This window comes from Leopardus geoffroyi, chromosome A2, assembly GCF_018350155.1.
Source record: "Leopardus geoffroyi isolate Oge1 chromosome A2, O.geoffroyi_Oge1_pat1.0, whole genome shotgun sequence".
Taxonomy (NCBI): Eukaryota; Metazoa; Chordata; class Mammalia; order Carnivora; family Felidae; genus Leopardus; species Leopardus geoffroyi.
In genome coordinates this window covers 162,038,257-162,054,443 of record NC_059331.1, presented here as the reverse complement: position 1 = coordinate 162,054,443, position 16,187 = coordinate 162,038,257, and the positions used below count along the sequence as shown (strand labels likewise).

General features: G+C 43.9%; 1 protein-coding gene across 6 annotated transcripts in view; it reads right to left on the bottom strand.

Annotated features, from left to right (window-relative positions):
- Positions 1-16,187, bottom strand: part of CUL1 (cullin 1) — a 106,977-nt gene that overhangs the window by 57,059 nt on the left and 33,731 nt on the right. For 5 of the 6 annotated variants that reach the window (XM_045496035.1, XM_045496036.1, XM_045496032.1 and 2 more), the window contains exon 2: positions 12,428-12,728. In XM_045496035.1, the coding sequence (XP_045351991.1) occupies positions 12,428-12,567 (140 nt within the window). In that variant the 5' untranslated portion in view covers positions 12,568-12,728. Of the gene's footprint in view, positions 1-12,427; positions 12,729-13,169; positions 13,443-16,187 lie in introns of those variants that run through there. The other variant, XM_045496034.1, reaches the window with a different exon arrangement.

Sequence of the window (16,187 nt, the reverse complement as noted above, 5' to 3'; positions counted from 1 at the left end):
CAGAAAAGGAGTAGCAAGCATTGGACTGGGAGAAAATATTAGCAAAACAATGCGACCAAACACTGGTGCCCTAAATACATAGAGAACCCCTACGACACAATAATAAAAGACTTGGACATTGTACGGGGGGAAAAGGATGTTAAATTACGTTCATCTTCCTTAACTGTGCCTCTGTGAAGGACAGCTTAGGGCTTTGCACATGGGTAATTTCAAGTTGGGTTTTACTCATCGTATCCATGGTCTTGATTCTTGCAACAATCACAATGGCTCCCTGGTCTTCTAGCTCTGATACACACTGGCTGCTCTCTAGACCAATCGGACAATACCAATCCTGGAACTTTACCCTGCTCCCTTAAATCTAATCCATGGGTTCGTGGAGATCTCATAATTCTCTGCGCACAAAAATTTCATAATTTTTCCCCTAGTATCAATCTTCTCATTATTTTGGGCACTAGAGATTTAGCATCTTCAATTCTGAGAAATGATTTTATATTCTCTTTACAGAAAGATACCATAAGTTTAAAAAAAAATCTCCTCTGCTTTTCTCCAGAATTCCTAACGGTCAGATATTAGGCCTCCTGGGTTAGTTCTCAGGCACCAAAGTTTTGTGCCCTTTCACTTCACTTTCGCCTATTCTCCTAGCTCTGTTACTTTCCTTAAAATCAGAGTTCTCATTTGAAATAAGGGTTCTTTTTTCATAGCATCCCGTTCCTACTCTACTACTGTAGTAAGAATCTCTTATATCTGATGATGCTGACTTTCAAAACATTTTCTTCTGTTGCCCGTATTAACAGTTTCTCCTATCCCTTTTCATTCTATGGTTGTTTATTCTGTTCTTTCAAAACACAGCTATTCATGCTTATACTCATAACGATAAGGAACTGCAATGCCAGCTGGAAACACCACTGGCCTGAGAGAGACTGGAGGGCCACAGCACGTGAGGCGGCCACTTCGCTGCTGCCGCCTCGCATGGCGATAAATGGATGTGCCCTTCAGGGCCGTTCATTCTTCCTGAGAGCTATTCAGTCTCCAGCATCACCACCAGTGTTTTGCAATGGAATTGGGGACCAATCATTCTAAATGCTAACTTTCTGTCATAGCCAGTGCTCATAGTTCCTACTTATGCCAACGTCCAAGCCTCCTGCCTTGAATTTCTGACACAGTCTCCTTCATTGTGTTCGAAGTACACACAAGAGTTCTGCCTGGGACACAGGATATGCTCTTGGCCACCAAATGATCTGTACTTGGGAGTAGAGGGGATGATGGGCTGTTAATTTTACAGATTTTGAATCTATTCATCATCTCCCAGGCACCGCCCCATCTCACACTACCTTCTGCCAAACTGGAGGCTTCAGATCCCGAGCCTCTCCAGTCCTGCAGGAACAGTGGCTTTCCTGCTGCAGCACCTCTCATCACCCTCTAAACCAGGGCTTCCTATATTCTGGTAATCAGTTACCCCGCCTCCATATGCCTTCCATCTTCCAAAAAAATTTTTTTCAAGTTTTTATTTTCATTCCAGTTACTTAACATACAGTATAATATTAGTTTCAGGTGTAGAACTTAGTGATTCATCGCTCACATACAACACCCAGTGCTCATTATTAACAAGTGCCGCCTTTCTATTCCAGAACACCTACGGTGTTTATTCTCTTCCATTCTTCGTCTTCACTGATCTTAAAATTCTTTTACTACCGTTTTAGTGATGTCGCAAAGGGGAAAGTCAAAACGTAATTTTCATCTTTAACCAGAAGCCCAGAAATTGGTGCTTTTGTTTTGTTTCTATTGCCACTACCCCAGTTCAGAACTTACACAACACCCGTGTGGAATACTACTACTCAGACCAAGTTGGTCTCCGGTTGCCTTTGACTTCTTCCTGTTTTAATCCCAGCTGGTTTTGAGATTAATCCTATTTCTAGATTAATCCTCCTAAAATCTGTTTACATCAAGTCATTCATTCTCAAGTCATATATCCAATCTCTATGAACCTACACTTTCAAAACAAAACAAAAACAAGGAAACAAGTGCAAACTCACTTACCTGGTTTTCAAGGTTCACCAAAATGGGGCACCATCCTTTATCCAAGCCGATTAAATCAACCAATTCGTCTGGTTATTTTTGTGCCATTCAAGCTGGCCGACGCCGTGTCCAATGCCACGTTCGCTAGCAGTGCTACTCCCACTTTCTCATTCATCCTTCTCTCTCCAGCCAAATTCACCAAGATTCTCATTCGTTGTTTTCTGCGCATCCATAGCCATTCTTTGAAGTCCATCTCAACAGCCCTGGTTCATGAACATTTCTAACCTTGCCAGGGTCAAATTCTTTCTCCCTCCTCTGGTATCATCCTGTGCAATATTTCCTGTCTGCACTACCACCAAAATATCCCATCATAAATATTCCATCACACACACCCCCCCACATGCACCCACACATCCACCACTTCATTAGGCATTTGACATAACTTATAAGAATACCTGAAACAGATGGGTGGGGGATGGGCTAGATGGATGATGGTATTAAGGAGGGCACTCGTGATGAGCACTGGGTGTTGTGTCTAAGTGATGAATCACTGAATTCTACTCCTGAAATCAATGCTTCACTGTATATTAACTAATTTGAATCTAAAACAACAACAACAACAACAACAACAACAACCACAAAATCCCTGCAACATAACAGTACAAAACATAGGCCAGAATAAACATCTACAACAACAGGAAAATAAAACAGGATACAAAAATTATAATGTCTATGCCAGAATCCTAAAATCTACCTAAACAAATATGAATTACAAAAAAAAAAAAAAAAAATACATTACACATTTGGAGGACTATCTGCCAGAAGTAATTTTGATTTCAGAGTATTTATCTCCAGCATTTCTAACGGCATTCGAGTAACTGACTGTTGAGTCAATTCCTAATTCTGACTAAAGTGCAAATATTATCAAAGTAATCAAGGAAAATAAATTTTAACAAAGATGCTTGGTTCCAGATAACACAACGACAATCACAAGAGGTGAGCTACAAGCTAAGCCTGGTATGAGGTCAAGAGACCATCTCTGTTCACTCACAGGGATGTTTCAGAGCAAATTCTCTGTAAGGATCAACCACCAGGGTACCATGTGCATAAAAACCAAACCCCACAGATTACTTGTTTACTTGCAATTGAGAATTTGTGTTAAAGGTTATTTTTAAGTTAATATAAACATCCATTTTCTCCGCACAAGTATGTGTGTGCACGCGCGTGTGCAGGTATCACACAGAGAGATGTGAACGAGACAGAGCCCAAACTGTAGGGACCGCTGGTATGGCCCAGACTCCGATGGAAGACGGAAGGAAAGGAAGTACTGCTCACTGCGCGCCTTTTTGGCCTGCTAAATTTTACAACAGGATTATTGATCTGAAAAACAAAAATTCCATTTTAAAAAGCCCCCAAACAGACCTACTCTTGGGTTCATGTAGTTTTTCCTACAGGTAGTTGTAAAGTGAGTGGCTGTGTCCGACCGTGGAAGAGTTCAGCCGAAAGCCCAGCTATTCCTCATGAAAAATGCTGGTCCAGGGAACCCCTACTTGCTGTTTTTGCGAAGAGGAAACAGACACGAAGCTTATATGGGAGATAATAACAGGTGTATGCTTTTGAGGGAGTAGTGAACCACCTCTCACAAAAAAATGACACCAATCGTGCTTTGAATCCAGGCCGAGTCCTCAGAAAGGCAAGATATCAGAGCCGACCCATCTGGACAGACTTTACACAGCTTTGACAACACACAAGCTTCAGTTTGTATCTTTTTACTCTTAGCTTTCAATCAACTGCACTATGTGGGGAAATGTTATCGGAAAAGGAAAAAGATTCTCAGTGTGTATCAGAAGCTGCTAGAGAGAAATCATCTATCCAGGGGAACTAGTCCTTCCTTGAATCAGCCTCGAGTCAGATGTGAGGACAGGCATCCCCAGATTATTTCGAGTACATTATGTGAAAGGGAGAATAATCCACGTCTAAAGAAAGACTCTGAAACGGATGCATTCCTGAATTACTGAGTGTGGTTTTTCTGTGCTGTGGGGAAACCGCAGCCCTCCGGCTTCCAGATGCTTTCTCTCCACACGAAGTGGGGCTCCTTCTACTACTCTGCTTACAGAGACCACACTTACCACCCGCCGTTCCAACACATGCAGAACTGCGTGTTAATAAATCATTTACTTTAGACGAAGAGTAGAAAAACAAAACAGGACTAATGTTTACAAGAAAATGGGTCACATCTAAAATTATTTTTAAAGCAAAAATAATTAAAATAGAATTTGAGGATTAAATATAGGAATTAAGAGGAAACCATCCAGAGGTAAAAATAAACTAGAAGCCTAAAAAGTAATAAAATAGAATTGAAGCTTCATTCAATAGTCAATGGGTTAGTTGTTTGACGCTAAGGCAGCCAGAGTCTAACAAACCCACATATTTGCCTTTTAAAACTTTGGAGAGTCTTTTCAAAAAGCTCCCTGGGGTTTCTTTGGCAACACAGCCAGCGGCAGAAAGCGGAAGGGGATCCAAGCGGACACGGGGCCTCTCGCTCAGAGGTCTGTCCAAGCCTCGCGGCCACGGCAGGATGGAAAGGGGTCGGTGGGGTGGCAGCTCGCGTTAAGGAGCCAAGCCTGGTTCTGCCTCCAAAATGGGCCAAGTCACTCTCTGTCACCCCACAACCGTTCAACCATTTCCGAGGTATACTTCTGCGTGACTGGTGGGGACAAGTCACGGAAAGGGGTCACATCAGATACAAAGGGGTCTAGGGCCAAGTCACACACGTGCACATTTCTGTAGATGTTTGCAGAGCACCTTCCCCGCAGCGGGGGCCGCAAGGGACGGCTCGGTTCATCTCCCGCTGACATGTCCCGCCGGAAGACAGGGGGGTTACTGCCAGCGCTTAAGGGAGGGGGGGGGGGACTCCAGTGACCGTCACCCCCAGCACCACGCCTCCGACTTAAACACATCTGGGGAATCGCTCCGCGACTCTGAGTTACCACCAAACGCAAACCATTTTCATCTTCTAACGGAAAAGTCAATTCAATTAAAGAAGCAAACCTAAACAGAACTATTTCCTACCACCGCTTCTTACCCAACGGGAACTTACAGAGGAATCTTGAACAGCTAGCTTGTATTATAATCATCTGGAAAGGCCACACTGAAAGTTGCATTAAAAATTCTATCTATCGGGGCGCCTGGGTGGCGCAGTCGGTTAAGCGTCCGACTTCAGCCAGGTCACGATCTCGCGGTCCGTGAGTTCGAGCCCCGCGTCGGGCTCTGGGCTGATGGCTCAGAGCCTGGAGCCTGTTTCCGATTCTGTGTCTCCCTCTCTCTGCCCCTCCCCGTTCATGCTCTGTCTCTCTCTGTCCCAAAAATAAATAAACGTTGAAAAAAAAAAAAAAAAAAAAAAAAAAAAAATTCTATCTATCTTCACATGTCAACAAACGTGCCGGGACAACTGGCAGGAGCAGCAAATCCACCTCCCACTTGGCACAGCTGGTCTGTAAAGTTAGGAAAGAATCGAGCCGTCGCTGGGCCACTGTCGGTACGGTTCCGAAAAGGATGTCCCGTATAAAGCAAATGAACATCCACAGCCTATGTCAAAAGCCAAGTCTGCCTGCAACTGATAGTGATTAACTATAAAATTTGTTTGAAAATGCTCAAAGCAGTCTAAATACGTACACCAGGATTCACACTTAGAAGGAAAAGAACCTGAACATAGCACATTTGTACAACTAATTACAAAATATCATTTCTAGAGGCAATGATGCAATATCATTTCTGTGGGTTCTCCCTCAAAGATAAATATAGTTTCTCAATCCTAAAAATTATTTTTTTTTTTTTTGAGACAGAGCTAGTGAGTGAATACAGGGGAGGAGAGAGAGGGAGAGAAAGAGAGAAAGAGAGAGGGAGAGGGGGAGAGAGGGAGAGAGAGAGAAAAAGACAACCTTAAGTGGGCTCCACGCCTACCATGGAGCCAGAGGAGGGGTTCAATCCCACAACCGTGAGATCATGACCACAGCCAAAATCAAGAGTCAGATGCTTCACCAACTAAACCACCCATGCACCCCCTACAAACTATTTTAAAAGTATTAGGTCAGTGGTGAAAGGCAGAGTTTTGCAAGTAAGTGTAACTAGGACTTACATTTGCATAATGAAAACAAATAACTAATAAATGGTATTTTAATATGCATGTTCTACACTGAAAATCTAGAAAGCACAGAAGATCATTTAAAAATGTATCATCTAGGGACGCCCAGGTGGCTCAGTCAGTTGAGTGTCTGACTCTTGATTTCAGCTCAGGTCACGATCCCAGGGTTGTGGGATCGAGCCCCGCGGAGTGTGAGGCCTGTGTGAGATTCCCTCTCTCCCTCTGCCCAGCTCACGTGTGTGCTCTCTCACTCTCTCCAGAGTAAATTAAAAAAAAAGAAATTAGCATCTATTAAAAAAAAAAAAATACCAGTGGGGCGCCTGGGTGGCGCAGTCGGTTGAGCGTCCGACTTCAGCCAGGTCACGATCTCGCGGTCCGTGAGTTCGAGCCCCGCGTCGGGCTCTGGGCTGATGGCTCAGAGCCTGGAGCCTGTTTCCGATTCTGTGTCTCCCTCTCTCTCTGCCACTCCCCCGTTCATGCTCTGTCTCTCTCTGTCCCAAAGATGAATAAACGTTGAAAAAAAAAAAAAAAATACCAGTGATAAGCCCCATACCTCTGGAGAGCTACCTTCAATACGGGGCGATGTGGTTTTTCACAAGCAGAGAGGATGCACTGAGGGTTCACAGAACACGTACCACTTTGCATCCAGCTTCTCCCTTGTTACAGACATTATTACATGTCCAAGAATATCCTGCAGTGTAACTCTATTGGCTGTTTATAACCTTTAAATACCATTTCATCTTTAGTGATGAAGACTGAGGTTGGTTTCCACGGTTTCCTATTACTAAAATATTCTGAATAGCCTTGTAGGTACAATTTGAATACCATGACTTCCTTAGAACAGAGTTAAAAGTTAAAAAGCCAAAACACTGTCTTTATATTTCTAAATGTCTCCCCAGAAAGATCACAGCAAACTAATGTTTCCATCTGACGACAGGAACTTCACCTCCCTCTGTAGTCTGCCAAACACTGGTTACAATCACTTCTTTTAAAACGGTTTTCAGTTTTGGTGTAAAAAATTTAACTCTTCATTTCTGTAACAATTATAAGTTGTAACATTTTCTCATACGCCTACAGACCATTTGCATTTCTTCTATGAATCAGTTATGTCCTTTAGAACCTCACGCTAAAAGTCTGGATAAATACAAAGGAGAACAGTAGCTACATTTGGAAAAACTGTAAAATACCTTTATGTTTAGGTTTATCTGATGTTAGCCACATTCATTAGGTGAGCCAAACATATCCATGTGAGACTATTAAAAAAAAAAAAAAGTACAAGACGAAAACATCCAAATGCATTCGTTGGGCTGGATGGTTATTTCAAAGAAGACACGGGTCATCATGAATCTGTTGTGAAAGAATTTGTTATTCTTTCGGTTTGATCAGCTTTTCTAGGAGATTCTGAGTTTTCTCTAAAGGTAAGAGGGAATTTGGCAGCAGGTAGGCTGAGCTACTGGAATATTCCCCACGGCTCCTAGGAAGAGCTGGCCAGGGCCAGAGCATGTCAGCCTGACGAGTGACAGCAGCAGCTGGGACGTGACCACGCAGCTGGCAGGCACTGGCCGCGGTAGGACCAGCACGTCCTGGCACGTTGTGCCTGCGAAGCATGCGCGGCTGAGGGCTCAGTCACTCTGGGTGCAAAGGTGCCCCCAGGCCCAGGGACCGTGAACTGTGTCACAGAACATCAGGACGGAGAGTAAATATGAATCCTGACTATGTCTGTTATCACTTACTGCGAGGTGAACGGCCAAGACTTGGAAATAGGAACGGGATCCTGAGTGTACTGCTGGGGAAAAAGAAGACTTCGAAAAACAAACAAAAAACGAGGCTAATAAAACAGGATAAACTAATTCAGCTCACAGCACCACAGGGAAAAATCCGAACTCCAGCGTTGAGAACTTTCGTAGGCATAAGGAAACAATGAAAGACACCAACGCGGAGGTTTCTCTGGATCCCAGGGGAAGGCAAAACATGGTCTGCGGTGTACACTGACCAAGGGAAAAAACGCCTGTGATCTGGAAAGGAGGGCAGGCAGATCTGGCGCCCAGCGAAACTAGAAACTTCTACCACACTCGACCAGATGGGCCGCTCTCAGTTCCTCCCTCATCCTGCGTTCTCACCATAAACGTTTGCTCCACTCATCAAGACCCACGCTTGCTGAGTGAAGCATGACACCTGAAGTGTCAATAAACCGACCAAGAAATTACATTACCTATTTCAATTTTTCAAAAAGGAAGAAGTCTACTATTGTCTACCCACCTATTACATACCCACCAGCACAGAACGCACGCCTGTATTTTACTGGGAAAAAAAAAAGTTGCTGTATTGACTTTTTAAAAAAACTTGACTTAAAAAAAAAAAAAAACATGTATTTTCAAGGTTTGTTTCTTTTTGAGAGAGAGACAAGAGTGTGAGTGGGGGATGGGCGGAGAGAGGGCGACACAGAATGGGAAGCAGGCTCCAGGCTCTGAGCTGTCACCACAGAGCCCTATGCGAAGCTCGAACCCATGAACTGCGAGATCATGACCTGAGCCGCAGTTGGACACCCAACCGACTGAGCCACTCAGGCGCCCCAACAGTTGACTCTTGAACAAGAGGGTTGAACTGAACGGGTTTGCTTAAATGTGATTTGTTTTCGCTACATACAGTAGTGTAAATGTATTTTCTCTTACGATTTTCTTAGTATTTTCTTTTCTCTAGCTTATTGTGAGAACACAGTAAACAATACATATGACATAAATGTGTGTTAATCGACTGTTTATGTTCTTAGTTGGGTTTCCACAGTTGAAAGTACTTGGCTATTAAATTTTGGGGGGGTCAAGCTATATGCGGCTTTTTCACTGCACAGGAGGTCAATGCCCCTAACTCCCGTGCTGTTCCAGGGTCGGCTGTATAGTACGTAAGACATCAAGGAAAGTTAGAAGCGAGGAGACAAAGACTGGACAGACAGACATGCCGGAAGGAGCAAGGGCTTGAGGCTCAAACTGTAGAAGAAAAATGAAGCCCCTGAGAGTAGCGGCTGGAAACAAAGGTGAGTGAACTAGATCTTTCTGACTGCAGATACTCTGGGACTGTTTTCTTTCCAAAAACACCTTTCTCTTTCCTTTGCCATTTTGAGTTAAAAAGTCAAGAAAAATGTTTACACTGTATAATAAGGCTCTAAGAATATTTGTTTCACATTCAAAAGCAGGGTATTTTCTCTAGAAAGCAAGTCACATATGTTTCTCCAGGATAAACAAAGGGTAAAAATTGAGCCGTTAGCCCCCAGCCAGAGTTAGGAAGGAAAAGGATCCCTCTTTTCTCTCAACGAGCTTTTCCTCTCGCCTGATTCTAACCCATTCTCCGTCAGCAACTATCGCCAAGGACGCTCTGACCTTGCAGAGTGAACAGTGGGTGCACAGTCTGCTCCCTCCTCCCAGAACCAAAAGCACCCGCTAACCTGAAACACAACCTGACAACCGCCAAGTGTCAGATGTCACTGTAAACCAGCCCGGAGGAGATTATTTTAAAAGGCGAGTCAGCAAGTGGTTAACACGGAGACCGAACACACACCCGAAGAGAAAACTTTACAAAAATCTGCAGCGTCCCGCAAACGGAGGCGGGGCTAGCACTGCCGTGGTGTCTCCAACAGCACCCGGTCTTAGGGGACCCTCAACGCAAGTGACCACATGCTCCGGAAAAGCGTGCGCGACGCCCCAAAGTTCTAGTTGTGACAATAACACCACCAATACTGCAAATACTCTGAGCAACAGGATTCACTCAGATACAGAATCTGAAGGTAGTTAGCGGATAAAGGCAGGTTTCTAGGGTCAGGCTACTGCGCATTTTAGTACTGCCATCATTTACTGTGGCTGCCGTATCAAGCAAGTTACGTGAGCCTTTGGGGAAGTGGTTTCCGACACCAACAGAGGAGGGTCACTCCCACCAGCCCTCAGGGGCAATGCAAGCCTTGAGGAAGACGAAGATGCTTCCTGGCCCAAGGCCTGACACATAAGACTCCAACTGTAGCTGTTATTTCATAAATACCTGAAGAATTAAAGTAAGATATTTTAGACTCAGTCGGCCTCTCCACTCGTAATAAATGTATAAAGCTGTTATGTTGTCAAACGCAACTGGGAGGAAAAGAATACTCAATTGAAGGGCAGCATTTCCGAAAAAATTTAAAAACTGCAGAACTACACATTCTAATTATTTACAGAATAAAAGAAGCCAGTAACTGCTGTCTCTACATTCTCAGAGTTCTGAGAGCACGGCATGGTCCTGGACAGAGGACCAATCTGATTTAGCCAAAAATCACATGTTAAGAAATTCCCCAGAGACAAATCAGCAATTAGACGTCTTTGGTCTCCACACCGGGGCTCCCTGGGCTTTCCGCACACCAGAAACCCAGCCAAGTGCCTTGTCTCGCCACTGAAATCACCACCTTCAGCCGTATTACTTACAAGATTAAACAAAAACAAAAAAGATCATAAAGGTCATACACCTAGGTAAGCCACAACCCTCGAGCGGAGGAAGCTCCTCTCTTCTGTCAAAGATCCTATCCTCCTTAAAGGCTTTCTCTATGTCCTGTGACCCAGCAATCCACTCCCAGCTATCCACCCAAGATAACAATATTCACAACAGCATAGTTCAGTAAGAGCCAAAGGGTGGAATCAACCCAGGCGGCCCATCACTGACGAACGGATGAACAAAACGCGGTATGTGTCCCTGCGATCCAGCCGTCAGGAGGAGGATGTGCGGACACGTGACACAAGGCTGAAGCCACAAACACTGTGCTAAGTGAAAAAAGCCGGTCTCAAAAAGCTAAACATTGTGTGATTCCACGTTTCTAAAATGTCCAGAACAGGCAAACGCACAGACAGAAAGTTGATTAGTGGTTGCCGGGGACCGAGGGGAGCGAGAATGACAGTGACTGCTCATGGGTACGGATCTTCTCTTGGCGGTGATGGAAATGTCCTAAAATGAGACCATGTTGGTGGCTGCACGGCCCTGGGAATATACTAAAAACCAGTTAAAGAAGGGTGAATTTTACAGTATGGGAGTTATATCTCAATTAATTGTTGGTTTTTTAACAACGTAAATGCACACGCACATAGGAATATGCACACAACTATAATAACTTTTAAGTTAATTTTGAGTTAGACATGAAGCTTCATGTCTATTTAAAGTAATGCTAATTTGGGGGGACGATCCTAAAATGTTAGCATAGCTGAGGGTACACTGGAATACCACATAGCCAAGTTTGACAACTATGGATACATACTAAAAATCTAAGATTAAATCTCCACTGAACTAGCAACTTTAAACTACTAGAACCAGCAAAGCGGTAGCAATCTGCTGTCTAGGGAGTTAGCTTAAATTTCAATTTCTTATATTTGAATGGAATCAAGAAACTTACAAGTTAAAAAGTGTATCGTCAAGTACATACTAGAGAACAGGAGCTATGTCTTTTACACCCTCATGACCTTTGTGGCAGGCCATCAGTCCCTTGCACACACCATGGACCACATAACGAGCGAATGAAATACTTTAATACCGTATTTGTAAAACAAGGTCGTGACTGTCAAGCTTTTTGCTCTATGTGGTAACCCTTTAGATAAGGGTCAGCGAACTGTTCCCATAAAGGGCGAGACAGCAGATATTTCTGGCTTTGTGGGCCAGACTGCTTTTATTTTTTCTTTTAACGTTTATTTATTTTTTTAGAGAGTGAGCGTGGGGCAGAGAGAGGAAAACAGGATCCGAAGCAGGCCCCGCACTGTCAGCGCAGAGGCCAGTGCGGGCCTTGAACCACGTCCTGAGCCACGAGGACCAGACCATTTCTGATGCAAGCACCCTGCTCAGGCCCTGAAGCACAAAGGCGACCGCAGACAACACAGAAACCAGCGCTCCCCTGCTTTCACTGGCGCGGTCCGATGGAACTTTCCACAGCGACGGAAGTAGTGTGCCATCTATCAAGCACCTGAAGTACAGATACCGTGACTTAGGAACTGTTCATTTTAGTGACTGCCAATGTAAACAGCCACACGTAGTCAGTAACGACTGCACTGCACAGCACTGCTTTGGACTAACCAACTAGCCGATTTTACCTCTGGTCAAAAGACTTAAAGAGTGTGAGTTAATTTTTAAAGCTAAAAAAGGACTCTGAGTATATCACAGGGTGAAAATGGAAAGACAAAACACGATGTAAAATTTCTAACCATTCACAGATCATACTAGTAAATAACTGAACTTCTAAGCAAATTAATCTCAGCTCAAGCAGTAGGATACGTGTAGAGCTCCATGTATCTGGATTTCGCCATACTTTGTCTGGTATATACTTGCTGGATTCCAGCGCGGAGGTCGTCCCAGATCTGGTCAAGGCCAATCTGCTTCAGTCCATGGGGATTCTGACTCCTGTTTGATGACATCGTGAGCGATATTCTTAGGTCGTCCAGTGCAGCAATCCAAACTCAAGGTACAGCTAATTCTCCATCAGATGAAAATATACAGTGTCATTCCAAATTTATTCACAGCAGCTCAGAAAGGATGTCCTTTATATGTAGAGAATGAAATCTCATTGCAGGCAAACCTGAGGAAGAAATAAAGCCAATTAATTCTTTCTCGACATCCTGGAGTGGGTAATGGGGTGCCTGCCACGCGCACAGAAAAATTCAGTCTGTGGGCATTAGTGGGCACCACTCTAATCTAGAGAATACTTCTCTTTCTCTGTGGAAACAAACTCATGTTAGATGGTCTACGTACGTAGAGATAAGCTTACTTATCAGGGATTTAGGTCGGAATCCTATGAACTCACAAGAAAAGTGTTCACAAGAAAAGCCGGGTGAAACTGCAGAAACACAGCTAACACTGTTGCTCTTTTTTGCCTCCTGAAGGTATCAAAACTTAAACTTAACCACTTGGCCTACATAACAACTAGAAAGATAAACTCAAAGGAAAAAAGGCAAAGCTAACTCCCAGAAAGCGAAACACAAATACCTAAAAAATAGGAAAAACCAACTGCACTAGTTACCTGTGAATTCTAACAGTTTTTCACTTAGCACTTCGCAGGAATGCAGATGTTGGGGAGGTTGAAGGTGCAGGGAAACGGTCACTCCCCCTTTTAGAAGGGAATTTGGCAGGAATCATCAAAATTTAAAATGTCTCCTAAATTCAGTGGCCGGGGTCTGAAGCTCGGCTCCACACCTACTAGGTATGAGGTCTTTGGCAAGGTACTTCACTTCTCAGCCTCGATTTCTTAATCCTCAAAAGGGGGGGCAGATCGTTTTTCTCAGACAGTTACTGTGAAGTCTAAATAAGATAATGCCTCTGTTATTTACCACCTTATTGATATTTAACACATAGTCAATGCTTCACAACTAATACTGGCTATTATTTCCAAGTGTATAAGGCTCCTGCAAAATAGAATTTAATGCTTCAGGATTTCAGATCCATAGATAAAGGACCAGAGGTATTCCATAGCCTAGTAACTCAGTACTTCTCAATACGTAATACTACAGTCACACCTTAAGGATCATCTACGTACATCACACTGAAATGTGGAGGTTTTTAAACAAGTACTTCTGTTGTCAAATTAAGAAACACTGAATTATGTGAATGGCTCCATACAATAAATGTTGGAGGTAAATGATGTCTGGAGCAGGAAGAATGGGTTGTCAAAGCTTGCCAGTGCAAATTTGAGTTCAGCAAGTAATTCGGTACATTCTCCATCTTCCCTGGCATTAGCGCTCCCTGTAGGCTAAGGCACGTTTGAGGAGAATGTAGTTCATACTTGTGGATCAAGTCTGAAAACCAAATCATCTCTAATATTTATTTAGCTTTTACGGAGGCTTCACGCCCAGTGTGGAGCCCAACGCGGGGCTTGAACTCACGACCCTGAGATCAAGACCTGAGCCAAGATCAAGAGTCAGACGCTTAACCAACTGACGCACCCCGGCACCCCTCTACTAATTATAGTCTAAGCTTTGGGACCTACTATTTTATGAAGCCACACTACCACTCTTGATCCTGCAAGTATCCTACAGCATACGCTCAAAGAAGTATGCTCAAATGTAGAACATAAACATATCTGACAGAAGAATTCCCTCAAGTTTTAGGGAAACCAACCACCCAGCAGCCACTTCGCAAATGCTTCCGGAATCTATGTTCCATCTGCCTTTCCCTCCATCTCCCTTGGGAGGATCATACCCACCAACACCCCACGTGACAGTGTGTTTGGACCCGTAGTACCGCCTGGTGGCGCGACCTATTTAAACCCGCATTCCTTGTGTTCCACCCGGGGGAAATCATCACTTCAACTCCCCGGACTCACACACACACTTGAGTTAATTCTAACTAAGCCTTCTCAGACCCATGCAGATGCTCTTTTACTCCTCTTTCTTCCCGTTTAATTCCTAGCAGCAACCGGGAAAAATGTTCCACTCTTTCCATTTTCACCTTTTCCTCACCGTATCACTTCCACTGGGCCGCATAAAAGTACCTTCAAGTTCAACGGGTTACTACGGGGACGTGTCCCAACCTCCTTCCTTCAAACCCCCACCTGCCAGTGACTCACGAAGTGTATCTCCAACCCAGACTGCTTCTCTCGAGTCCAGGCCCATCTACACATCTCAGTGCCCAGTTCACACCCCCTCCTAGACCTCGCACACCCAGCAGGCGTACAGCTGAACGCAGGAGCTGCCCCCAGACCCCCCGTTCACCGGTGCCGCCCATCTCAGTGAGCGCCAGAAACCTGGGATAATTCGAATGCCTCGTTCCTGTTCTTTCACATCTGAGTGCTACTGATTTTAACCTTCGAGGTCACGTCACATCCACTCACTACTACCTCCGTTTCCTTCCCCAGCGGTCACTGTCGTCATCGTCGTCGTCATCATCATCACTGCCGCCGCTCCCCAGGCTGCTTGTGCCTGGAAAGCTCCAGTGCTCCCCCGCCCACGTCCAGCCAGGTGACACTCACTAGAAGTCCCAGACCAGCGAGGTGCGCCCACCTCGTGGGACTTTCCCTTCTGAACGCTCATTCCTGGTAATCCCAGGCCTGTCTCTCTCCCTTCTCTGCAGAGAAGGATTCATGGCACAGAGACCATCTCTTTTGCTGAGAACCTAGTTCGGAGCCCGGCACACAGATCAATGTTGTATATGAATAAATGAAATAACAAATTGGGGAACTGAAAAGCTGTATGTTTTTAAAGGATTTAGAAATAATGAAGTATCACCATTATAAAGCATCTGAACTTACCCTCAAACCCTCACTTAGAATCTCCATTAAATTCTATCTTGTTTCTTCACTTTTTCCTTCAAACACTAGATTTTAGGCTGAAATTTTTCTTACTGATTCATTTACTAATGTTGTTATTCTGGTCACTACAAACGTATACATATTTTAACACAGTGTTTAAACAGACTTGTAAGACGCCCAGGAGTTCAGTGATCAGTAATATTTTACTGAATATTTAGTACGAAACTACCATGTGCCAGGCACTATTGTAGGCAGTCTTATGTACTCTTAATAATAGTAAATCAAAACAGACACAACTCTACTGCTGTGGAATAAAGCACCTAAGAAGCTAACCCATTAACTTTTGGTATGTGACACACTTGTCAAGTGGAAAATTTATGTACTATGCATTTGTGTACCAAAAATATTTGCTCATAAGAACCAATTACAGTAAGATTGGAAGTTAACTTTAAAGATAGTTAGTTCCGACCCTCCCTTTTACGGAAGCAACCAAACCTAACCAATGTTACAACGCTAGAAAGTGTCAGAACCACATACCTGACATCTGGATTCTGAAAAGCCAGTATTCCTCAATACCCTGGTGTGAATTTTAGGTTCTTTCATTTTTAGGGTGTCAACAAATAGGGAAGCAATTTCAACAGTCACAAACCAATCAATGTGATACATCACAACAATGAAAAAGGACACGAAACCATATGATCATTTTAGTAGATGCAGAAAAAGCATTTGACAAAGTACAACATCCATTCATGATAAAAACCCTCAACAAAGTAGGTTTGGAGGAAACACACCTCA